The 26,441-nt window shown below is 33.9% G+C and overlaps 2 protein-coding genes across 2 annotated transcripts in view; one reads left to right on the forward strand and one right to left on the reverse strand.

Moving 5' to 3' along the window:
• Window positions 1-761: 761 nt before the first annotated feature.
• Window positions 762-26,441, reverse strand: part of LOC128228537 (arginine--tRNA ligase, cytoplasmic-like) — a 44,492-nt gene continuing 18,812 nt past the window's right edge. The window contains exons 11-15 of the mRNA XM_052939905.1: window positions 3,437-3,542; window positions 2,795-2,908; window positions 2,362-2,420; window positions 1,730-1,977; window positions 762-1,300 (exon numbers count right to left, since the gene is read on the reverse strand). Of these exons, the coding sequence (XP_052795865.1) occupies window positions 1,191-1,300; window positions 1,730-1,977; window positions 2,362-2,420; window positions 2,795-2,908; window positions 3,437-3,542 (637 nt within the window). The 3' untranslated portion in view covers window positions 762-1,190. The remainder of the gene's footprint in view (window positions 1,301-1,729; window positions 1,978-2,361; window positions 2,421-2,794; window positions 2,909-3,436; window positions 3,543-26,441) is intronic.
• On the forward strand, window positions 14,598-26,417 carry LOC128228538 (uncharacterized). The gene is made up of 2 exons (XM_052939906.1): window positions 14,598-15,073; window positions 24,136-26,417. The coding sequence occupies exon 2, from the start codon at window positions 24,160-24,162 to the stop codon at window positions 26,029-26,031; it is 1,872 nt and encodes a 623-aa protein (XP_052795866.1). The 5' UTR covers window positions 14,598-15,073; window positions 24,136-24,159; the 3' UTR covers window positions 26,032-26,417.

Consider the following 26,441-nt stretch of genomic DNA (forward strand, 5'->3'; position numbering starts at 1 on the left):
CAGATTATTTCATTCTATTTTGAGTTTATTAGAAATGCTCAGTGGAAAATCCATATTTCGTATTAACATTAAGGAGAAGCTCTCAGCTGGTGCTTGATACCCAAATATCAGAGTGCGAATTCTGATTTCAGACAAAAATATTTCAAAAGTGAAAAGGTACTACTGTTTGCAAATGACACAATGACATTTTGTAACAAAAACAGTCAACCCAAAAAGAGGTTTCAAACAGTAAGTTTCCAACATTTAAGAGATTTGTTTGTAAATAAACAATCCTTGTGGATGTAATTTAAAGCTTCGATTCAATTGGCCTGTTGATGTAAAACCAATGTGAACTGTACATGTATGTTTTCTTTGCAGGGATACGAGCCAACATCTTTTGTAGTTAGTTCATGGTGATATGTCAAAGTATATTCCAACTCCCTGATGACTGCAGTCGATTTCCATTGATGTGGGAAGCAGGTCAACAGACTGTTGATGTTTCACTTGATTTCAAATTCCCTTGAAGGATTTGGGCTTACTTTAAGTCACAATCGTTCAATGCACCAAAGACTTCAAATGCTCAGTTCATTTGCAAACAGTGGTAACTATGATTATTGCTGTATAAGCCTATGTACAAAGGACTTTACAGGGACAAGCCAATGAAAAAACATGTGTTTCAATTTGAAAATGATCAATTTTAAATTTGAAAATAAACAATTGCTGTTCAGAAGATTACTAAACTCCTGCAAACTGAAACGTAGAAGAACATACACTAAAACACATACATTTTATACTTTATTCAGAGAAATTTGGAAAGCTTTGCCAGGTAAAATAGAGAGCTGATATGCAGATATGCCATTTTAAAGAGCATTTTTTTCATGCTATATCCACTGATAATTACAGTAAAGAATATTTAAAGCAAACACTTTAGACATGCATTAGTTTTACAAACATTTCCCTGGAACAGTCCATTGATGCATTTATGCTGAGGCATATATAATCTGTACTAAATTTTATCTGTTTTAGCCCATTATAACTGTGCAAGAGTCAGTCAATAATATTGCCATTAAAACACATATAACCCATATACCATCCAAAAATTACATTGAACCTATTACTTCACATGGAATTCCTTAACATTCACTAATTAATAACTTAAGTCAAACTCATTGGCTGGGACTGTTCTATATATTCTAGAGGGAGTAGGTTGATCACATTTTCTGGACAGGGGTGATACCCAGGATATGGAAGCACGCAGCGATCACATTTGCAGTTGCCTCACACAACAGGATACGGCTCATGTTCACCTTCACTATGACACCTAGAGAAGTAAACAATTGAGATTTGAAATTTTTTCTTTCATAATCATTGGACATTGGTTATAACTAATTTTCAGCCATTATAATAAGAATTATCTTGAGATAACATAAGCACTATTAGCAGCAGCCAGACTTGTCCACTTTTACAAAAATAGCTTTTTAAGACCTGCTACCACTGTTAACATTATCAAAAATGCGTTTTAGATGTTTCATCTAAAATAGTTTTAATGTTTATTAGCTAGGCAAGTTTTATGAATTCCAACTAAACCAAGGTTATGACAATACCTCAGCATTCTTTTTTTAAAACACATACAAACTTTAAATATATTACAGCCATTTGTCTACAGAAAATGATATAAAGACACTTAAAATGTCCAAGCAGAACATCTATCAAATACAAATGTCTCATTAATACTAACGACATAACCCACCTGTGTCTCTGTCTTTTTCAATACAGTAGCACTTGTCGTAAAACTCTGTAAACGTTGTTGACAACTCATACAAGTAATCACACAGACTGTGCAGAAGTAAGTCATCCAGACACTTCAAGATCACCTCAGAAAGGCGCAGTATACATTTAGCCAGTTTCAACTCTTTTTCATCTTCAAGTGAAACCCCTTCCTTGGCTATTGTCATCTTCAGCTGCTCTGGGGTCACTTTCGCTGCTCTGGCTATGGACCTGTCAGGAAATGTACAGAATAATAAATAATGAGCCTACGAACAGGACATTCTTGATTAAAATGCAGTATGTAAATGGTTAATTCAGTGACCTGACATAATTTCTGCAATGACGAAAACCATTATAATATATTAAATATAATCAAAATGGTTCTCATTTTTAAAATGGTTCAGATATTTTAACATTCCTGTAAATTAATACAAGGAAATTTAGTGTAAATACAAATTGTATTTGTAAATCTTTTTCACAAATTCAACACATTTTGTTTTCAATTAGTTTTATATTTATTTTTTGCAGTTTGGCAATTAGCAATAAAATGGAAGAGTTCTATATTATCTTCAATATTGCAAAAGTCATAATGTTTAAAGAGCAGGTGCGACAAACCGTATTCGTGTGTAGGCGTACAGAAGATAGGCTGCAGTGTTGCCTCGATCATCGAGCATCTGTAAGACACACACTTTTATTGTCATGGTGAAATTTGAACCTCTTTGGAGGATGTTTCCAATATTCCTTATCAAGTAATAAACACATGAAGTTTGCTTCAAATTGCACAAAGGCTCAAATTTATTGCATTTTCCTCCATATTTACAACAAAAATGTGCAGTGAATGATTTAATCTAAATGTAGGCAACATACGGTGCTCAACATCATAAGAGCTTACATTTCTGCTTTGTTACCTTAACCATGGTGTAATCAGATTAATAATTCAATGCTGGTAAGCAAAAACTGGTATACTTTTCACTTCATTTTAATGTAAAAGCCATACGCTATCTGAGGGAGAACACTCCACATATTTTCATTTATCCTGTGTACGAACCTTGTCAAAGGAAAACACATAGTCGTTACATCTATTGTGTGAGAGGTCTGCATATTTGATACACCCATAGGCCACCGCTTCCTGTGCTAGTCGTAGTTCCTCTGCTGTCAGCTCCTGGAAATGTACAAATTTTACCATGTTAGCCACAAGCCCCTGCAGCGGTCCTTTCAATGTAATTGTGTTCTTATGATAAAATGTGACTCCGAAACACAAGATTTAATAAGAAAATTAAATTTGTTCCCACAAAATGTCTCAGGATGTCTGAATATTAAATGAGATTAACTAATTATACTGCATTGTAACTACTCTGAAGAAATTCTTGTTATTTTCAGCTACATTTATTAACAAATTTATCCATTGTTCTCTTACAATGTATGGGCAAAACAAGTTCCTGTAGATGGCTAGAAATATTCACATTAAAATGTGTTAAGTCATCAGGTTCTTTCTATTGTATTTTGTAAACAAAGTATGGCAATTTCTTTATATATCAAGGTGCACACTGGTAAGCGCATGCATGCAATATGTTTTTAAAAAATTGAATAAGATATGTTAAGAAAGAGAGTGAAGTTTTACAAAAGAGTAAAAATATGTACATTACCGGTATTCAACTTCTATATTCAATATTCTACCAAATTGTATCACCTTGTCCCTGCCTTTTTCGATGAGTTTCTGTTGTGTCCTTGCAATGCCTTCATCCAACAAGTCGACCAAGCGCACTGTGTCACCGGACCGCGTCTTAAACTTCTTCCTGAAAACAAAGATAATGGTTCTACCTTTATCAGTGGCTCATGAAAACATTATAATAATGTGAGGCACATTTCACCATTGAGAGAAAAAGTTGTTGTTTTTATTCATACTAAAGTATTTTAATATGAAAACACATCATTTCTGAAATTCAGTGTCACCTTTATAACCTAACAAAATTGTTACCCATGAAATGTCATTACCATCCTGGTATAACCCAGTTAGTTCTTGATTACGAAAACTATGCTCAAAAGGTTCAAGATTAATTTTGCATTATTACTTTAAGTTGCCTAACCTTTCCAAGGCATCAACACCAAGAAATACAAAACTCACTTTAATTAAATTTGAATATCTACCAACGTTTCTTAAGGCCAAATAAAAAATAGGTGCGTTTCAGGTAACGCTGCCAAAAAAAAATAGGGTAGGTAGGTCGGAATATTTTTTTATATTTTTTTTTTTTATATATTGATTTCAGTAACTGTTGACTCAGAAAGTAACAAAAATAAAAGTCATCAATTTTCAGGTTTATCAGTAGTTTTTTAACATGTTCTATGCTTCAAAGGAAACATTCTTTATTTGTCTGGTTAAATACTTTGACAATGATGGTTGGATTTCAACTAAGTTATGGTACACCACTCTGCTATTATTTAAGACTTTCCAGGAACGGTTTTACTTTTCTTTATGCACCCTTTTGCTTTCAATCACCCTCTGTAGAATGCTAACCTCCCTGTAACATAATTACATGAAGAGTGGGAAAGCAAATTTACCATATAAGCCATCAGCCAAGGAAACCTCAATGCTGTCAAGAGGACCTGGGGGTTCAGGTTTGAAGAACAAGTAACATGCAGGTTTTATTGCCAAAATTGTACACTTAAGTCTGACATATCAATCCGAAATTCAGTATCTGACACATTTGTATCTGACAAGAAAATATAGTTCAAGAATTGAAATATACCTGCCACACAAGCACAAACTACCCGTAATTCACCTTAGAGTTCGGACAATCTGAAATTCGGACATCCATTATTATTTTCAAAAATAATTTATTTTAGGTACCTAATTTTTGGACACCCAAAGGACATCGATTGTAACTTTTACAGTTACTTAGTCTCACTGACAAAACTTATTGATCTTTATCGTTACAATGCCTGGCTAGATTACCTAACCGTATACATCACTGTGATAAGTTAGTTAGTTACTACCCATCCTAAACGATTTATTGCCTGTTGAAAAGGATGTGTGATATATTTAATGGAGGATTAAAAAAACAACAAGGGCAATCAAGAGATTAAGAAAACACAGACATGTCATGTTTGAAAAACGATCCGCCAACAAACTTTGAAACTTGTACCACACTTTTAATATAGACTTTATGAAGCAATAATCGTACAGTAATACTCATTGTAACATCAATAGAACAATAAAAATCAACACATTCAATGATACAGGTAACTATTTAATGTGATGAATTAAAGTTAGAAATGCAATACGAATTACAATCGAAAACACCACTCAGAAACATGAATCCTGCATAGCAATATCCATGCTCTCCATGAGATCCTCGTGGGTATAACTGCGAGTTATGTGACGTCACACAATGTGACTGTTTGATCTGAAGCCGATAAAAGGTGTTTATTCATTTCAATGCATGTACAAAATGGTGTTGAATGGGATTTTAATTAACTAGATGAAAGAGTTACACTTATAGGCGTAATAACCATTGATAACTACGGATAAACTTACCATACATGTAGATAAAATGTAAAAATGGTTATTTTCTATGAATTCGGAGAGCGAAAAATTAATTATTTTAAGGTGTCCGAACTCTTAGGTGAAGTACGGTAAATACATTCAGAAATCCAACTCTAATATTGTCAACTTTACGTACATACATTTCGTAACAAAATGCTTTTCGTACCCAAATCACATTTTTTTCAGGGAAAAATAGGTTAGGGTCGGCGGGAAAAAATAGGGTCGGTCGGGTAACCTGAAACAGACCTATTTTTTTATTTGGCCTATTAATCAATGAAGGAACAAATTAACTTGACAAATTATTTCTCAGAACAGATTAATAGACTGATCTGTTGAACTTCTTTGCTTAACAGTCATGGTGGGAAAACTACATAAATAATGTTATACTGCCCTAGGATGAATTGTTGCCTATGGCAACACAAGAATCACTCACTCAAAACATACTGAACCTAGTTCATTTACACTCCAAGCATAACTAGAGCTATCATAGAATGTGATAAATAAACACCTGCAGGCCAAAGTTCCGAAAATACTGCCTGAATAGAACAATTAAAGAAATTAAGTGGAACATAGTTACTAAGAAAACATAGTTCAGAAGGTTGCTGTGACCTTGACCTTGAAGATACTGGACACAGGTCTTTAGCATGACACATCCTCAGGCTATGGTGGTCACTTCTACCAAATTATATTAAAATCTGTCCATGAATAAGAAAGATATGGACCAGACATGGTGTTTGATGATGCCAAATATATGTAATTGGATTTTCTTTGAATATATAATAAACACTTAAGAAACTTTCAGATCAATGAATTTCATCTAAATAAACATATATTTCTGTCTTTGTCTATTGCACAAATGCAACATAAGAAAGAGCCTTATTTTCCCCGTGTGTCTATAATCCAGCAGCAGAAAATTTCCAGGATTAAATACGGATCCATTTGATATATTGAAATTAACCGATGTTGACGAAGCATCAAATGAAATTCCATCTTGATGGATGATGTCAATCAGCCAGTCAATCCACTGGTCCGTTTAATACTGGACAATCTCCAATCTCACGGACAGTCAGCTTTCGTGCTAGCTTGACAGAACTAGATAAACATACTTAGCTATTCAATACAAGGTTGCAGAATTGTTGGTAAAAATTGTCAAGAGGGTATTGCTTGGATTTACCAACCTTGCAAATGAGACTCATTTTTTCATCCATATGAATCTGTTCCTGAACATCAAGCTATTTTTCAGCTATAGAACTCAACTTGGCGACGAACCTATTTAATAGAATTACTCACAAAAGCTGTTTGTAAGACAGTGTGCTCAACTGTGCTCTGTCAAGGACATGTATTATTGATGAAAATAGAAATATATACGGTACATGTAAAAACATGGGCAATATAACCGACGAATTGCGGATCATATAACATTAACTAACGTTATTTTCGTATTGCCTTGAACATTAAGGTGAAGTATAATATCAAGTGCATAAACAATCTTAGAGATATACCTAATTTGCTGAAATGCAATTCAATAAGGGGCAATAACTTATAAACTTCATACAAAAATCCCAATTTGCCGAAAAACTTTAACTACTGTTGCAGACACTGTCAGGGTGTAGAAAAGCCTACTCATTTTCGGAAAAGCCAAGCTGAAAACATAATATACAAGTTCATTTGTTATGGAACATAATCTTCGTTATTGTCTTCTTCCCTTTGATCTGTCTCTGTCCAACCCTATTTTCCATTTCCCCTTCAATGGTTATCAATAGACCATTGAAGTGGATACAGTGAAATGAGAAAATACACCATGGATGATTTATGAATTCAAACTAACATTACCGCTAATAGCTTCCTTGTCATTTTACTGCACAAATTGTTATGAATATGCATGCAATGGTATTTGTCTGAAATGAGAGTGAAATGTATTTCACCATGCAAAATATATTGAGGACACCAAGGAAATGTTTTAGCAGAGAAATGTGAGAGCTGTATGAAGCGCAGACCAATTGACCCATATGTAAGCAATACAAGAACTTATGAGAATTGTTTTGTAAGATAACAGACCCTTTATTAATTTGCTCTGAAGATATCACCAGTTTCCTTTATTGTATGAAAAGCATTCATTGTGAAAAAAAACAAAGTACAAACTTCTATTATGACAGAGGAAGTTTCAAGCATCATCAAGGGCTTTCATGTTCTAAGAAAGTGCCTACCAAAAGAAATCCACACAATTGATAATCAAGATTATTCTGTGGTCTTTCTTTCTTTGATTACTACCAAATGAAAAAACCTTCCAAGACTTCAACAAGTGCCACCACTAATCGTTAAAGGCCAGAGAATTGTTTCAGCGAGATACTGGTTGAATATTTGGTAAAGCAGATGATGTTTTGAACTGCCTACAAAGTTGTACACTCAATCACTGAAACCAGATTTGATATAAACATTAGACAAATCTTGCACAAAAATAAGATATAAACATCGCATCCAAATTGCTAAGGCTAAAAAAAAAAATACCTGCGTTTCCGGTAACATGGCCAAAAAAAATAGGGTCGGTAGATCGGGATTTTTTATTATTTATTTTTTTCACTTTCCATATAATGAAATTTTCTGTGCATCAGATCAATTATGTTATATCTACGCGTTTCCTAATTTACAAAATGTCTGATAAAACAGCATTGTTTAATGTCTGAAATCATTTCCTTACCTTCGATTACCGTATTTTCCCGCCAATTTTGCCCATGAAATCTGGTGTGTTTTTTGTATACAATACTCGTTTATAAGTCGTGATCTGTTTCTAGGAAAAATCCAGCACTTCAATTTCAACCAATCTGTGATAATGTTCTCGCCAAACAGTCAATTATCAACTAAATTTTTAATTTGCTTGAGGAAAATCGTCGATTTTCTTATCAACTGTGAGCTCTAGACTAGGCCTTCAAGAGGAGGTAAGTTAATAAAAGAACAAGTAAATGCGGATATGGATTTATTTTATGTATCTTATTTTCGTACATTACTTCAATCAATGTTTTATTCATATTTATAATGAATTCAAACATTTCGGTCATTGTTTTAAGATTCCCAGACGACGATTATTGATTATTTTTTCGATTGTATGGTATTTTCGTACTAGCCTAGGTGAATCCTGGCAATCAAATCGGATCATATGGTATCCGACTGACCGAATTAGATACAAACCATAGCCACGCACCTTTGATCTTATCACCGCTCGTGATCTGCCGTCACAAATTGTACCGTTTGATCTGCAGCCGACACATTCCAATAAATGTGTTGTTACCTTTCGCAGGTTTTTGTTTGGATTTCAGTTGATGGAACTTAAATAAGGCGAAATAAATAACCATTGATAATTGTGGATAAATTAATATAACGATTAATGAAATGTATATTGGAACCTGGCAGTTAGCCTGCATGAATTCGCATAGCCTAATTGGAAGAAGCCTGCATGATATACGCAAAGCCTTATCGTAAAAAAAGTTTTATTTTGGACATGGATATGGATAAATAACACCGCAAGCTATAATTAAAAATATTTTCATTAAAAAAAAACGCAAAATATATCTCCGGTGATCAACAACGTGTTTTGACCGTAAACATGCATTTGCCAATTTTAAGATATCGGACAGGGTTCACCGCCCTGCGCCATTTTGTTTTCCCGTCTCGGTAATACATAATCAGTAATGAAAGTATATTCTCCGGGGACGTTGAAAGACAAACAACGAAAATAATAACGATATATTTAAAGAAATAGATTTTTTTAACGATAGAATTTAACTGTTTTGTTTTTTTTACTTTTATGTCTAAAAAAAGATTAGGGTCGGCGAGAAAAAAATAGGGTCTGTCGGGTTACCGGAAACACAGGTATTTTTTTGGGGGGCCTAAAGTAATGTAATCATCTGAGTACATTGTCTGTTGCATAATACAATATTTTCATTCTTAAAGCTGCACTCTCACAGATGGAACGTTTTGACAATTTCAAGTTTATTTTTGTCTTGGAATGTGTCAATTGTTGCATAAATGTCTCGAAAACAGTGATATCAGACTGCTGACAAAAGAGTTGATCGCAGTTTCCATACTTACATTTAAAAATTGATGTTTTATTGTTAAAAGGCATTCAGAAAAATAAATTTTTCGGCAGTTTTATAAACAATTGAGATCTGTCTTATTGTGAGTTATCTTATATGACTGAATTGAGGGCATCAATGCCCAAATCAGCTAATTCTGAGACAAAAATAATAAAAAAAGTCCAAACTTTCAATCTGTGAGAGTGCAGCTTTAAGATCAATCAAGTTTTTATTGATCGTAAATAACAATCAGGGGAAAAGTTGTAGACAATGTAAATGGCCATGTTTCATTCAGACTGATCACACAATAGCCATTGTTCAGAACATCCTCATTTAAAATGTTCCAATGATGAAATAAATAATGCAGAGAAAGGAGTTTCATAATATGTAATGAAAAAGAATATTACAATTGAAAATATAATATTAGATAAATGGAATTACATTCAACCAATGCTTTGAAAATGTGTTGAAGCAAATTAGACAATGACCTTTAGACAATTAGACACTGACCTTTAGATGTAATTTCTATGATGTGTCCATTTCATTCCAAAAATAGAAAATCCTAGTTTAGAGTAGGCTGCCAACAGTAATTAAGAAGAGTGATTTATTAATAGTTGCACCATAGCTGCAAAATCACAGTTTCATCGAGCATTTACATGTATAGCATATTATGTCTGTCCAAATTCCAATATTTTTTTATTACTTATTTCAGCCGAAAACTAGACATTTTGAAATGACTAAACATACCTATATGCTTCATATTGCTTCAGTTTCTAACATGTACATATTTCAGCAGTAGGGGGCATAAACAGGCTCAATTGAAGGGGCTTACATGTCAGTAAACAAAACTGGTTGCAACCTTTATAAACCTAATAACTGATTTGGAGATCTTTGTACCCCTACATGTAGCTGTACTCAGGCTTTGATGATGAATTTCAATACAAGTCTTTAAATAAACTATATCCTATATACATAAATGTGGCTCTTCTTTCTACAAACTGACCCCCACATTTTCCAGTTTAATTGAAGTTGACCATTTAGCCCTGCTCATTTCAGTACTTACATCGTAATAAAATGGTCAATATATGGGCCATTCACAATATACAGGGGCTTTGGTTCATGTTTAGTGTCCATTTATGACCAGTTAATGGACAAGACAGTGCCCATATTGACACAGATGCTACTGTATGGATTTTATATCTAGGTGAGTACATTATAGAATATAAATTGTGTTAATCTGATATAGCATCTTCAATTTTGATAGAATTGAAGATATATTTATTCAGCTTTCAAATCAAAGTAATACATTAGAATCCAAATAAATTACAATTTTTAAAATTCAAAGTTACAAAGTATACAAAGTGAAACTAAAGTAAAAAGGCTACTTTATAACTCATGAATGACTTTGCTGAAAGTACAAAAATGAGGGAGCCATTAGTACATGGTGAACATGTGAACCAAGTTTCAGAACAAAAGGAGAATGTTAGCTCCACAACTTTTTTGCAACAGACTGCCAGCACAACCAACCGACTGTCAAACCACCACTTACCAACCAGCTGTATGGTGACTCCAGTATACCCTCTTTCAAACTTTGTGGGGGCGAGTTAAAGTAATAACATCATGAATGCCTAGCAATTCTTGGACTTTTTTCATTCCAAAACTAAAATTTAAATTTAAAAAAACGCCTAGTTTGCAGCACTTCCTTATGGTCAATGCAACACTTAATCTCCAAGAATCATTTTTCTTTTCAATTATAAGTATCTTATTGACAGAATGACAAAAACAAACCAACTGAGAAATTGCATCTTTCATATTTTGTAAGAAAGCAATTTGGTCATATACAAAACAGCTCAGATGTTCATTGAATGCATAATAATACTTCATTCTGATGTGTCTGACAGTGCCAATGCCCGAAGGTTTTCCCCATCACAATCATGCATAACCATAAAAATAGGTATTGACGAACATTGAAAAGCCGACATTTGACTCATATAAAATTAAGACCGAAGAAGCATCAAATAAGTAGCCATTTCTTTTTTTTTTTTAAAAGAGAAACTTACCGCAGATACATTTACTTCATTTATATATAAAAAGTATAACTAGCTTTAATTGATGTTTTAAAATACAATAACAGATGTTTAATGACAAAGTAGTATTAATTATTTTTTTTATCCTGCTCACTCCAATTTGTTTTGGAACAAAATATTTATTTGGGCCCAGTAGCCTAAGAACATATTTGGTGTTGCCTGCTGGCTCTTGACCAATAACTGTATACTTGTTATTTCCTAGTCTAGTGGACACGACTGTCAGCTGGAAATGGTTCAATAATGTGAAGACATTTATGAAAACCCATCACAGTAATATATGATTATGTGGAATTGCTTTTTTTCTCTTTTAATATTGCATCCATAACTATTAAACATTATGAGCCAATTGCATGTTTCCTGTGTAGTAGGGAAATGACCTTCATACTCCATTAGTGACCCCAATTTATATGGCGGAATGAGTCAATTACTAGAACCTGTAGTCACAATTGTTAGAAAATTGTGCAAGCTATTTCTCCTATGTGGGCGAAGAAATTGTATTATTTTTCGCATTTATTGTCATGACAATCTACAGTGAAATATTGTCAACTCACAACAGTCACGACTTTTTGAACTTTTGTTCCAGCCTTTTTATTTTTTAAAAACAAACATGCATGAAAAACATGAAATAAGATGATTCAAAGCAATATTAGTATAATTCGAGGGGTGAAGGAGAAAAGGTTCTATCTTCTTCTTTATTTATGTCACTTAGAACCTTTTAGCATTGACACCCCCTCAATATTATAGAACATTAACACTTGATCATTTTCAATGTTTTGCATTGTATCAGCTGCAGTAAATGTTTCATACTTGATCATTTTCCATCACTAAAACACTTGTTACCTTCTATATACTTTCACTTGTAATTATTGTAGCTAAATGAACATAACATACCAAAAAATGCACAATAAAAAACATATTTATTAAATAGTGATGCACATATGCAAAGTGTTTGTACATGAAATTGACAATATTGGATTATTAATTGATCATAGTTCAGTTTTAAATCACAGATATTCGAAAATATACATTATTGTTTGGATTCCCAACACTATCATCAAGGGCATAACAAGAACGAGAATGGGCCATTTACTTCTTAACAATTGCCTTCAACTTGTGAAAGCAGTTCCCCTTGGGTGTCTGTGAGATTTACTCTGTGCTATGCATGTATAGGACATCGCTGTATTAGCCTGTATATATTCCTATCTAGATTGAGGTTAAATCATGTTGTAAATTTACTTAAATTATATTCAAGTCAACGAAAAGCACAACAGTATTGCATTGGCCAATTTCATTTTAACAAAACATTTTTTAAAACATTTTTTCTTACTAAGTTAAATCAACTAGGTTAAAAGAGCATGAATTCTTGTAAAGTGTTGTTTTTTCAGAAGCATAAAACATGTCCCTCTCTGGTCCCATTTGGTTTAGACTGTATGTTGACAGTCATGCTAAGTGCTTCTTTTTGGATCAATAGCCATGAAGAAAAAAATAACAATAAAAATAACTAGAGCTATCACTGAATGTTATCAATGCCCTGAATGCTGCCCTGATAGGAAATGGCAGTGAAATGTTTAGAGATCCAACCTAAATATGACAATGATGGGTTGGGGGTTATGCACCTGAGTCAATTGTAACCTTGACAGCCAATCCCGGGTAAAATCCCTGCCATGCGGGTACAAACTGCTGGAAGAATCCCCGCAAAATGCCCCCGCACCCCTGGGTCATCCTAGGAAAGGCCCATTCCCGCTATTTCGGCACAAAACAAAACCACTGCATTCACCCGGCACTGCGGGGCCACCTGGAAGGTAAAAAGGCGGCCCATTTCCCCTACTATCCCCGATGTACCCCAGGACCTCCAATCTATAAGTTACAAGTTGGTAAGTTACCCTGAGGGACCAAATTTGGATTGCAGAGAAATATAATAAAAGAGTAGAAGAGAAATCTCCATAAAGTTAAATCAAACTTCTTTAGCTTGCACTCCACATATTCATCACATTGATTATTCCATGAACTGTATTTAAACTTTTATAACAAGAAAAAGTAACAAAGGGCAATAGGTAATTAGTGGAGACAAAGTTATGGTTCTCGTACAGTGCACTTCCTTTCATGAAGTTTTGAGCTATTGTTCTCCTAAACTGCACTTCCTGTCATTGTGCTTTATCACTTCCTGTCATTGTGCTTTATCACTTCCTGTCATTGTGCTTTATCACTTCCTGTCATTGTGCTTTATCACTTCCTGTCATTGTGCTTTATCACTTCCTGTCATTGTGCTTTATCACTTCCTGTCATTGTGCTTTATCACTTCCTGTCATTGTGCTTTATCACTCTATATAATTGCAATAAATACCCTCAGGTAGTTTTCAAGTTATAGTTTTATAGCTTTCTGTAATAAGCTAGAATATAGTTATGGTTCTTGTACACTACACTTCCTCTTTTTGGTTCTTTACCATTTTTAAAGTTTTATCAGATTCCCTCAGGTTGTTTTCAAGCTAAATTATTTTGACATTTCTTATGTATCCCAAGAAAATGTAAAAAAGGGCATTCACCCTGTAATAAGCTGAAAAAAAGAGTTATCGTGCATGTAATGTGCACTTCCTCTGATTATGGTCTATCATTGCGTGAAGTTTAATTGAATTCCATCCAGTTACTGAGATTTCATCTTATGCTTCAGACAAGGAAAATTGCAACAGACTGTCACTGACCACAGGGCTACTCCAATATCAATAACAATAATAAAATAATAATAATAATAATATAATGTAGACTTCATATTTTAGAACAGCTGTACAGCAAAAACCATGCCATTTATGTGTAATAAATCCCAGACAAAACTGCCCTTTTCTTTAAGACTGATATTGTATGCGTGCAGTAAAATGAGATATTAACATGAATGTCTTCAGAAACAAATATTATTGACAAAGCAACCTTCTTTTATTGGTTTCTGTTTGCAGCATCATGAAAATGTCACATCAAACACTATCTAGGGAACAATAAACTGGGTGGCTGCAGGGTCTTGGGGTCTACCAAGGCTGTGTGTGAGAGCTAAACAAATAAGGGACAGATAAGGCTGCCGCTTTGGAGCAGGAGGCTGAGCACTTCTCTTCCCACTAACAAGTCAATACCTCCACCATGCTTGCACAGGGAGAAAGTTGTCAATATCAAGCAACTTGCTGGCTTCCTGGCAGATTTATTCAGCGATATTCTCTGTACACAAGGGCTTTGAGACATTCTGTGACATATCTCTGACAAATGGTGTAAACTTTCGTGACTAATTTTTGCATGTTGTGAAATTTGTCGGCGACTATTACAGTATTGAATCAATTAGTATTTGTGCTCTGTGGAATTGCTAATTGGAAAAATTCAGATGTCAGCCAGTAAAAGGGAATCTCTGCAGAGTATTAAGGATGAAGACTTCGTGATGTTGCATTAATGTTTAATCTTTACTCCAGTCAGGAGTGGGGTGGAAGACAGTAGTAAAAGAATTCCTTTTAGTGGAGTTTAGTTATACATGGAAAAGCACAGAGTGTAATAATTAACTTAATTTTGTACTTGGATTTATATAAGAAACTTTGTGACTTTATTCTCATAAATGAGAGAAAATATTAGGTCTGCATTAATATTATAGATATGTAAGTATAATACTTTTATTGTAAATTATTTTTCAATGCAACAAATTTAATCCAAAATCTAAAACAAGTCAACTGATTAAATCAAAGACCTGGAAATACCATAGTACACCAATTTAGAAATGATGTTGACTTATGATTTGTTTTTGTTTTCTTAATTTACAAGCAGGAGTTTTCTCGTCTGTGGGATTATGACATTCATAACATGAGTGGCGTATATTAGATTATTAAGTTTTAGAAATTAATTTTAGAAGTTGAACCATTAAACCATTATTTTTGGAAAAAAACAAAAAAAATTTGGTGGTCCAATATTTCAATAAAATTTGAAACTGCTTGTCATGAATAAAATCACACAGAGTAGTGATTGGTTCACTTGGAACAATTTTTATTCCCAAGCATATCATGAAACATAATGGTGTTGAATATAACAAAGAAGAACTCTGCCACCACAGCCAAAAACTAGCAGGATCTCTGCTATTTACTTTTTAAGAAACATATTTTATTTCATCTTCTAGCTGCTATACCATTTTTATATAAAAAAAATTAATAATGTTTCATATCTAACAGTGAACATTTATTTGAAACAAGAAAATAATTTGAGATTCGCTTGATTTTTATCATACATATCCGTGGTATGTGAGAGAGCTGTGAGTACTGTACAGGGAAGGGAAGTAACTGCTGCATGGAATTGAAACTGTTCTTGTACAAAACTTGATTGAGAAATTGCTTTTAAGTACAATATAATACTCATAATACATTAATTCATCATTCCCAACAGGTTACAAACTTTTTTCAAATGGAATCTAGTTATTTAATCACATCACAGGATGACAATCAAATAAACTCTGTTGAACCAAACTTCAAATTGGCCAAGACCACCATCAGCAGGTGCCAATTTATGCTCAACCATAGTAAACGGAACACATATAAATGTTAAAGTGACACTCTTTTTCCAAAAGCAATACATTCACATAAATTTTGACTGATAAACCTTCAATTACTTACTAAATAATGATATAATGGAAAATATTAATTACCGATAACAAGAATGTAACTATGTATTTAATAATAGAAAGCGCAAAAATATGAAATGATTGGTGAATGCTAAAAGATTTACTGAGGTCTACTATAGTCTCATAAGGTAGAAATACAGTGTTTTATGCTCATTTCTTTTTAATTAAGCTCGGTATCCTTCATAAGAACCATTGTTTTCGACATTTATTCATCCATTTTTGAATATTAAAACAATATTATTAATTGTGGTAAATCTTTTTTGTGAGTAAGAGTGCATCTTTAAGGCCCATGGGTCAATTGTTCACAACGTAATTAACAATTTCATTTTTAACTTTTAAAGGTGAAATATTCTATGATGTTCTCATATATATTTAAATAAAACAAGGACAGCTAAAACATTGTCCCAAATATTGTTAGGAAAACTGCAGAGATTTGAAAGTTAACAATAATGATGTTAACAAAGTACTGTGAATAATAACTATTGGCTCATTGTGAAAAAAAACGAATCCACTTTGAAATCAATATCTTTACTTGACTTTTTTCTTGGAACTTTGACCTGAGCTGTAGAAGTATGTTTACAATAGAACTATCAGTGAATGGTTATTAATATCACCACAAGCCACCCTTATAAGAAATGGGGGTGAAACATTTAGAAATCCAACCTAAAAATGACAATGCTTTCGATACAGTTATGGTTCTTGTACACTGCACTTACTCTTATGCTTCGGACATGAAAAAGTAAGAAAAGGACAATAACTCTGCATAAGCTATAATAGAATTATGATTTGTGTACACTGCACTTTCTCTCAGTGTGCTTAAGAAAAGTATATAGTTTAATAAAATTCCATTCAGTAGTTCACAAGTTATGCTCCAGACAAGAAAAAGTAACAAAGGGCAATAACTCTGTAATTAGCTGCAACAGAGTTATGATCCATGTATACTACACTACTGTATCCCCCTTCAAACTTTGTTTGTCAGGGGGATAAATATGAAGAGCAATGAAAAGAAGCATGGAATCCTTATATAACATTTTATACCACAATTTTACCATTTACACAACCCACATAGCTTTTAGTGATACTTCAAGAAAGTGTTATTTTGTAATCTGCAAAATGTAATATATTTTTATCCTCTTAGTATAAATATCTTTGATTCTGACCATACTTCATTATTAGCAATTAATAATTATCTAATGGCTTTCATCAGATGTAACAAAAGATGTTTGTTGCCATTTTCTCAATTGTTTGCCTTTTGTTAAAAAAACTAATTTAATGTGACTATTGGAATGAAGTAAAAACACTTGTCAATGAAAGATATGTGAAACTTGACAGGTTTAAATGACCATGGCTGAAACTATGTGTGACTTATTACTCATGTTTATCTGTTATATAAAGATAATAAATATCTCAATCAAAACCAACATAGTGTTAGATATAATATTTACAATGTATTTTTGTGACCTTATATTGCTCAATTAAGGTCCCTGTGGACTAAAGATAATGGTATAATAACAAATTTCTAACAGACCATTATACTTTAGCAATCAAGTCTCGACTTAATACATGTTTTAAACTTGACAAAATTGCTAATATCATGTGAGTGAACTATGTAGGTCCATTTACAGAGACATTCCTCTGCAGTGCCCATACTTCGAAGAGTTATTATCTCAACATCACGATCCTTCAGGGCATTGCATGCAGCCTCTAATTTCCAGTCCCTGGTGATATTTTATCCTCTAAAATACATCTAATGACACTGTTTAATAATTATTATCATAAATTCTTTCTGATGCATATCTGAGCGGGACTGACTATATATATAACTACCCTCAGGTGGCAGTGGAGTTTCCTATTTCGAGGATCTCATTCATTAGGATTTGTGGACATAGAACATACAACAGCTGTTCAGAGATGTTTCTGCTGGAGATAAAAATATCTCACACAATGTTGGTTTTGATTGAGATATTTATCATCTTGATATATTAAACAGAACTACTTTTTTGTTAAAGGGGTGAGGTGTTTTTTTGTTCCACTCTAAATCTAGAAACATTTATTACACAGTTAATGAGATTGTAACAAGAGGTTAGAGACACAAAGATTCATCAAATTCTAAGCATCTTCTGGTTAACATGTCTGGTTATAAGAGTCTTTGTAACCATCATGTAATCATGTTTTGTTACACAGAATTGCCAAACAAAAACAAAACAATAACAAGAGCACCAAAGCCAAAGCTGGCAATGCCTCATGAGTCTTATTGTAATTAAACACTTATGTCTCCACAAATGGGATCGCAATATATGGATTCTGACTTAATAAATCATTCAGAAAGCTTCTGACAGACTTAGTCATTTATTGGTTTTATTATTTTTTGCCACCTAATGTCAACATGTCAGTTTGGCTTTCTTTTATATAATGACATAATTTCCTGTATATCATCATTCTACATTAACATCTCCTATGCAAAGTGTAAAAATGTAACAAGTATTTCATTGTTAATTTATTAAAAAAAGCCTTAAGGTTGAAATAAGGAGTTAACAAAGGGATTATTACTTAGCATAAAAATTTAAGTGTGCACAGCAAAACAAGGTATTAAGTTTTAGCCACTGTTTCTATATTTCAATTGATTTTCTGAAAATTGTTCCATGAAACCTTATAAAAATCTATTCTCGGAAGAAACTTCCAGTAAACTCAATCTTATTGTTGCATTTGATTTCAAGATTGTATAAGTTAACATATCCAGACATAATATGTCCACTGTGAGAACTGAAGGCACTGTCTAACTGTGAGGCTGCTAATTCTTTTTCATTGAACAAAATACACCTTAAGAAAACTGGCAATGAACTTGCAAAAGCCACTCAAGAATTTCGAAAGTGACTCAAGAATTAAGTAAATCATGAATTTAGACCATCAAAAATAAAAAGAAGACCATCAAGAATAAAAACTCTTCTGTAAAGACAACATTATTCTTAAATATATAAGTTAACAGGTTATACATGTAGGTTATATAATTACCATGAATATTTTTGTCTCGACTTTTCATGAACCTTCCAATACTGCAACAAACATGATGCAAAAAAATCATAATGAAATCCTGAGAAGACAATTAACAATGCATGAGGTCAACCATGGATTAAACATTCCTAGTTCAAACAATAAAACCAACATGAAAGTCTTCTGATTGATTTCTGTTCTTTTTTATGAATACTTGAACAAACAATTTTCTACACAACAATTGAAATTTCTGTTTTAAAGAGCTCTTAAAGCCCATGTAATATTAGTATCCTTAACATCGTAATAAAGCATATTGCATTTCTGTAAAAGAGCAGCAGGCTCCAGAGGTACGTAACCCTTCGAGGGTATAGAAGCCAGAAACATTAAGTTCTCTTGTACTGCCTCTAATCTGTTCAACTCTGATTGATAGGTTTTATTTTTGCCTGGAATGATGGGATATTCTTTCCTGATATATTTCATGGAAGACATATGAACAATCAAAAAAACCTATTCTAGGGCATAATCTGACGAGTGTTTATAAACAATGTCAGGATGGTTTATATATTCATAGCTAGTGAATCCATCTTGTTCTTGAACCAGACTGCCTTCATGTGTGTAATGACAGTCAGCTCATTTGGTATATACTTGGAATATGTTATTTATAATAGTTCTTACAAATTCATCAAATTATTATCTCTGTTAACCTGCAATTCATTAACAAAAGGTTGGCAATAAAAATGGCCAGCTATATGAGCAGAATAACATACTATCAGATTGTGAGTATATGTCTCACTTGACCTACTGCGTTAGAAAATGACGTAAATGACGTTATCGGATTGGTTGAAGCTTGACATGTAACAATCCATGTAACAGGGTTAACTTTTAGTAAATTACCATTTTCATATAATATATATATATGGATGATGTTTGCATTGTAAATCAGCTGTCTAAAACCAGCTTTATCTATTTGTAGCATCGTTTGGTCAAGCAGGCAAGTAATTTATTAAGCCCCCTTTTGGAGACTCAAATGTCATGTGACTCTTACCAGCAAGGTCCGGCAGTTCAAGTCTCACTTTCGTAGCAGATGGATATGTGCACATGTTTGTGTAACACGTTTGAGTTCTGGGGTTGAACTGGTCCGATATGTTTCCACAAAACCCAGCTACATGTTAATGTTACTTTGTTTCTAACGATTTGGGGATGACTTGAAGTCGGAGAATGAAAGTCAAGTGATCGGTCCACGTTCCACAACTAGGCCTCACATATGGATTACTTATAATAATGATTTTCCTTGATTCAAGTACGAATTGAACATTCATTTATGAGGAACCAACATCCATTTACTCACTGGCTTGACCAGTTGATAAACTTTATTTATAACTAAGTAACTTGGTAGCCCTAATGCATCCTTACACACCAACTCTAGAAATGACTGAGTCATTCCAATTTTCTAGCAAATTTGACAAGCAAAAATGTTTCAGACAGATATATCGGTATTTCTCCTCAACATGTGCAGCATTGACATATACATGAAAATCTGATATGTTTCAAATTCTGAAACAGAAAATGTGAAATTCCATGCATCAAAAAAGACAGCAGGAGTTAATTTGTAACAGTTCTCTAGATTTATCCACAATTTTAATGAAGACGATATTGAATGCGCATTTCTCGAATCAAATCTGATAATTGTTGAAAATTAAACAATGTGAACAGACTCTTAATGAACAAATTTTCATAAAAAATTATCAACAAATGGAGTTCTTGAACCTGACATTACATTTGAGGTAACCTTTAACCAATGTTTAATAATGAAAATTGACTTTCCTCATGTGATTTTTTAATAAAATTGAAATGAAGAAGAAGTTTCTCTTTAATTTTAGCAAAATAATGAGAAAAAAATAATTATTTTTGTATTTTAAAGTTAAAACGAAAAGTATTTCACTCCTGATCACAGAAAACTAATTTTTCACCTGTGGCTGCACCATGCACTCTTATAACTGTAGTTTTGTGTGACCTCTAGGTGAAACAACATTTGATCTTTCACCGAAATTCCATACATATCATCTATTTCCGGAAGGCATATGGAAGTTTTATCCTATGGAAGTTTCATCCCAGTCTTGTTGTATGTCCTAAAAGCTGTTGCATGAGTAAATCAAATAAGCCTCCATTAGTGGCTGAGGTTGGGTCCTGTCCATTAGCAGACTTTGTTGAGCTATGGTTACATACGTTCAGCATTAGCAGCCATTACTGCTTCCTCGCAAGCAAAGAGTATATTTTTATTGACTTTATAATTATCTCTGGGAGATATATCATGTCCTTCTGTACCATGAAAATTCCTTACTTCATAATATTATATACAATCTTCCGCTTTTCCAGAAAGGACATGAAATTTTAAATTTTGAACACTCTCTTGAGAGCTCTCATACTGAAATGTCAGTTTTGCAGAGAAGTTCTGTTTTGACAACAGAATCTATTGTACCAAACCAGTTTGATTGGCAAAAACGCAATAAAAGAAACTGCCCTGAAAGCCAGGATTTCTTTTCAGTTCTCACACAATCATGCAATATCTTTTAAGCTTTTTTTTCAATTATTCTACAAGATCCAATGGCATAAAATCTATCCTAAGGCTAAGGGACAACAATAGAAAAAACAGACGTTTTATTTTTCTTGGCAAAGGTTGGAAGGCCAATAATCTTGCGTTACAACATGTGGGACAATGCTTGTATTCAACACTTCAATACTTCAAGGACTTCCTGTCTAAAAGGATATTTGCATGGGCAAACAGTATGCCTTCCAGTCCTGACAAGCCAGACTTATTTCACACAGGTGTAGATTGTATATATGTTTAATGTGAACCACTAGAACTGTCTGCAGTGAGTTCTATCCAAACTGAGACTTTTACACATAACATGGTGTTTGCATTTTTGAGTTGGCCAATGACAATCGAGGATTTTTCAAATTGCTGTTTTGACAGAACACCATATAAGTTTAAGAGTCCAATTTTGATGATCTATACGCCAGCTCTGTTTCTATAGATAACCAGAATTTAAACACTTAAACATAAACTTATTGTTACAATATTACTTCTCTACAGAAATTAAAGAAGGTATTAAATTAAATTTTAATACGTCAATTCAACCAGTCATTCAAAATAGTATGAATGTCCCTAACAAACACATGTTCGTGAAGAGCTTCCTTTTTACAAAAAACAAACTTAATGATGTAACATAAAAACCAGACTGACTGATTAAAGCAATTGCACAGAACCACATAATGTGGTTTTCTTTAATCAACATGATTTGCCTTTTAATGGGCTTGAGAACAAATTATATACATTTCTCAGACACTGTCAATCTTAAATACATTCCTTCCAATCACAATTCATCTCAAATAATTGAAGTTATTGAACACAAGGATTTGATAAAGTGATGAAGTGGCTTTGTGTTGAAGGCAAATCTCACAAGAAAACAAATAAACACATTTTTTATTAATAAAATGAATTAGTAAGCTGATATTGCCAGGAAAACTCCAAGTGATCGATTTAAGGTTGTAAATGAAAGAGGGACATTTAAGTCTGAGAATTGAAATGGGGTTCCCTCCAAACCATCATCTCCCATCGAATTATTGTTCAACATGCAATTTTTGTCTCTTTCAAGAAAAGAACAAAAAAATAGTTGTCTGGCGAAAAATGGTGCTACATTTGCACAACATGTTTTGAACGATTTCATGGATGGAAAATTTATTTTAAATGACAAAAATTAATTCAAGTAACTGAGAAAAATACTTTTTGACCATACACATGTATTCAATTGCTTTTTTCAATACCAAGACATGTTAAAGCCAGTTCCAACAAAGTGTATGTCATTGAAAATTATGCACCAGTCAATTGTAACCACGGCCCCGCCAGGTCCGGGGGTATACCGGGGATAGCCAGGGAAATGGGCCTTGGTTTTACCTTCCAGGTGGCCTCGCAGTGCCAGGTGAAGGCGGTGGTTTTGTCTTTGCACCAAAAAAAGCGGGGAAAGTTCCTTATCTATGGTCCCTGGGGTGCGGGGGCATTTGGCCGAGATTTTACCAGTTCGTCCCCGCAGGGTGGGAATTTTACCCGGGGTTGGCTGGACCGAAAGTCAAAGTCCCCGCTTTCTCCGAACCTGGGGGGGGGCCATGGTTACAATTGACTGGTGCATTAGTGTAACAAATAATTGGTGCTTCATTGCTAATAAGTCATTATGAAAATTAAATAAGTTAATTACCCATTATTTATAGAAATTAGACATCATGATTGCTAAGTGTAAGTTCTAGATTTTCATACAGAAGTGTTAGTTTGTGGGTGTAGTATCTACTGTTTTATTCCATATTGTCAATTCATCTGCATGCTTTTTAAATGTATGGTTATGTCCACTTGGTTACCGTTCTGATATAGAGTTTTAATGTACAGACAAAAATATTTTCCAACGTGGTATATTAGTTTTCATAAGGTCTGATTTGAAAGTTGCGTTCATAATGACAAATATCAATTCAAAGTATGAAAACTATTAAAATCAATTAAATTACGTACATTTACATAATTTCAGAGAAACTTGATCCTATTTCTGTAGTAAAGCAGGACTCCCACTGAAACTGTCTTATTTCCTTGATATGTTTATGGTCATCAGGGGAACCATGACATTTAACAAGATCTTACTTAGATTAAATAAATGGTTTTGCCTTTAAAATACTGCAATGTACAATCATTTATTCAGATTTTATGCAAACTTGCCTAGTCCTCCTGGTTACACATAAGTATAGAATTCCATAGTTACAAATTAATGCAAGTAAATACGGTGTAATTTGAAAGCATTGAATGCCAGGGTTGAACTTCCACATATGAAATAATAATAGATGATTTGAAGGAAAATTTCTCATTTATGCACAAAATTTGCATTACATGCTTCAGCAGGGCAGACATGATAAATTTGTTCATTTAAGGTCAAATATTATATTAACTTTATTTGATTTTCCAAATGGTATGACCTTTGCATAGGAAGTTATTACAATGAGATTTTTTCTTCATCTTTTCAGATTGCAGTAAAGCACCAAACTGCCATGGAAACAGATCAGTACAGCAACAGCAGTGACCTTGACCCCAGCCAAGATGCGCTGATGGCAACTGGTGACCTTAAGCTTTACTCTATAGTTCTGTCAACCACTGTGCTAGTGTTAGCCATTCTGTTTGGAGGGGGAGGCTGCTTGACAGTGCTCATTGCCATGGTTGCCCATCACCTGCACAGAAAGTTACGTTACATTCTGATTGGAGTTCTTCTGCTGACATGCTCCGTGCTCGACCTGATCTGGTGTCCACTGGAGATTACCAGGCTCCTTCTTTACCAGCACAGTGTTGTTACTGGTAACATCATTTCCGCTGATGTTGCTCGTGACTTACAGTATATTAGTAGTGCTATGTATGTTCTTCTGTTGTGCACCTTAGCAAGTATGATTGCTCTTATTTGTATACAAAATCTGTTAAAAGTTGTTAGGAAATATGATGACATTCCAAAAATAAAGCTTGGGGTTGTATTTCTAATGATATGGCTGATAATCAGCATAGCATTGACAATAACATATGTTTTCCTTACCATGGGTGAAAGAATTGAACAAGTTTATCAGAAAAATGCATTCCGTTTCAAGATTGGTGTTCAAATTCTCTGGATTATTTTAGTATTGATCCTTATCTCCATTATCTTAGCATTGCATTACTATACAAAATTCTGGAAGAACAATATGGTGTCTGAGACATCAGACCTTCACTCTACAGAAAATTTCACTGTGCCATCTTTGATCATAAAAAGTGTAGAGGAAATTGATGATGAAGATATTGATGAGAGTTCAGTTGCACTTCCATCACCTGACATTGTAAAAGACTCGTCTGGGACTGGAAATGATTCACCTACATCAAGAACTTCAAAGAGTTCAAGGTGTTCAAAGAGTGCACTGAAAAAGAGAAGTGGGTCACCCTCCTCACAAAAGGTTCTGTTTGCGGACAACCCCAGTCCTACGCGAGAATCACCAAGTCCAAAGTTTGGGGAAAAGTATAAATCCAACCATTTAGAGGTAAATATGGCTGCCATACTTGGTCGCAGGCGTCACACCATAGCCCAGATTTCGGATCCACAGCTGGATATCATGAACAGGGCAAAGAATTATAACTATGTTAGAAAGTTCTCTGTAGATATCTCAGCTTTGCAAGCACAGCTGGAAAATCCAAAAATCCATAATAATTATCCATTTCATTCACAGCAGGATATCAAGAATTCTGTCAAAGCTACTTCAGAGAAAAAGATGAATTTTGGCTCCCAACAAAAATGCAACAGACGAAGCAGAGATGAAATTCTGACAAGTCAGGAAATAAGGGAAGAGCCTGAAAATGAATCGGACAATGATAATGAAGACAACAAGGCCATTATGCAGTCTGACAACAATGATAACCAGTCAGTGCACTCCCAGTGTGTGAGTGCCCACTCCATACACTCACCCCGCGACTCCATCTGCCCGACCCCGCCACTGATAAGCCTCACCCAGAGTGATGGGGAGGAGAAGCAGCTGGAAGTTATGAGCGAGGACCAGAACATGGATGATTCCTACCCCTCCAGCCAGTATGTTGAGCAATCACACAAGCCATGCAAGCTCTCTTGTTTACTTGTCATCACGTTCCTTCTTAGCATTTTGCCCATGTTTATCACTGAAGTTCTCTGGGATATGTTTCTCTCAGATACAACATACATTAACACTGTCATATGCATGACAGCAATTTCCATGGCACAGACCATGATTTTTCCACAAATCATTTTCTGTGTAGACTCTAACATTAACAAGGCAGTTAACCTTTCATTTGTAAAAGCTAGAGTCTCCATCCTGGGATGTTTGCACAGAAAAGAACCTGTTCCCACCAATGACGACATATCGGACACTGAAGTTTGACTATATTTTGGACCAGCAGTGAGAGTGCATGTAAAGCCATTGCAGCATCACATGGAAAGTATTCCTATGGAAGAAATGACTGGGACATTTTAGTGAAGGACATTTCAAAAGTTCATATACAATTTGTCTAATGGTTATGGCCAATTTAGAGAAGAAAAACTGTATATTTTTTTAACTGGGAATGTAGGCAATACATTTTAACAGTATTGCAAACATGCTTAAGTAATCCTACAATTATGTATTGTCAAACTGGTTAGGGAGATATTATTGCAATTTATATGTATTTTCAGACTGATTTGTATTGTTGATTATCTTTTTTAATTATGTCTGTCAACCAAAAACCTATGTAAATGTATTCTGTGATTAAATCATGTTGTAAGGTGGTGCTTTCAGCTTTCGTTCACCATTTT

This window comes from Mya arenaria, chromosome 3 (assembly GCF_026914265.1).
Source record: "Mya arenaria isolate MELC-2E11 chromosome 3, ASM2691426v1".
NCBI classification, from domain to species: Eukaryota; Metazoa; Mollusca; class Bivalvia; order Myida; family Myidae; genus Mya; species Mya arenaria.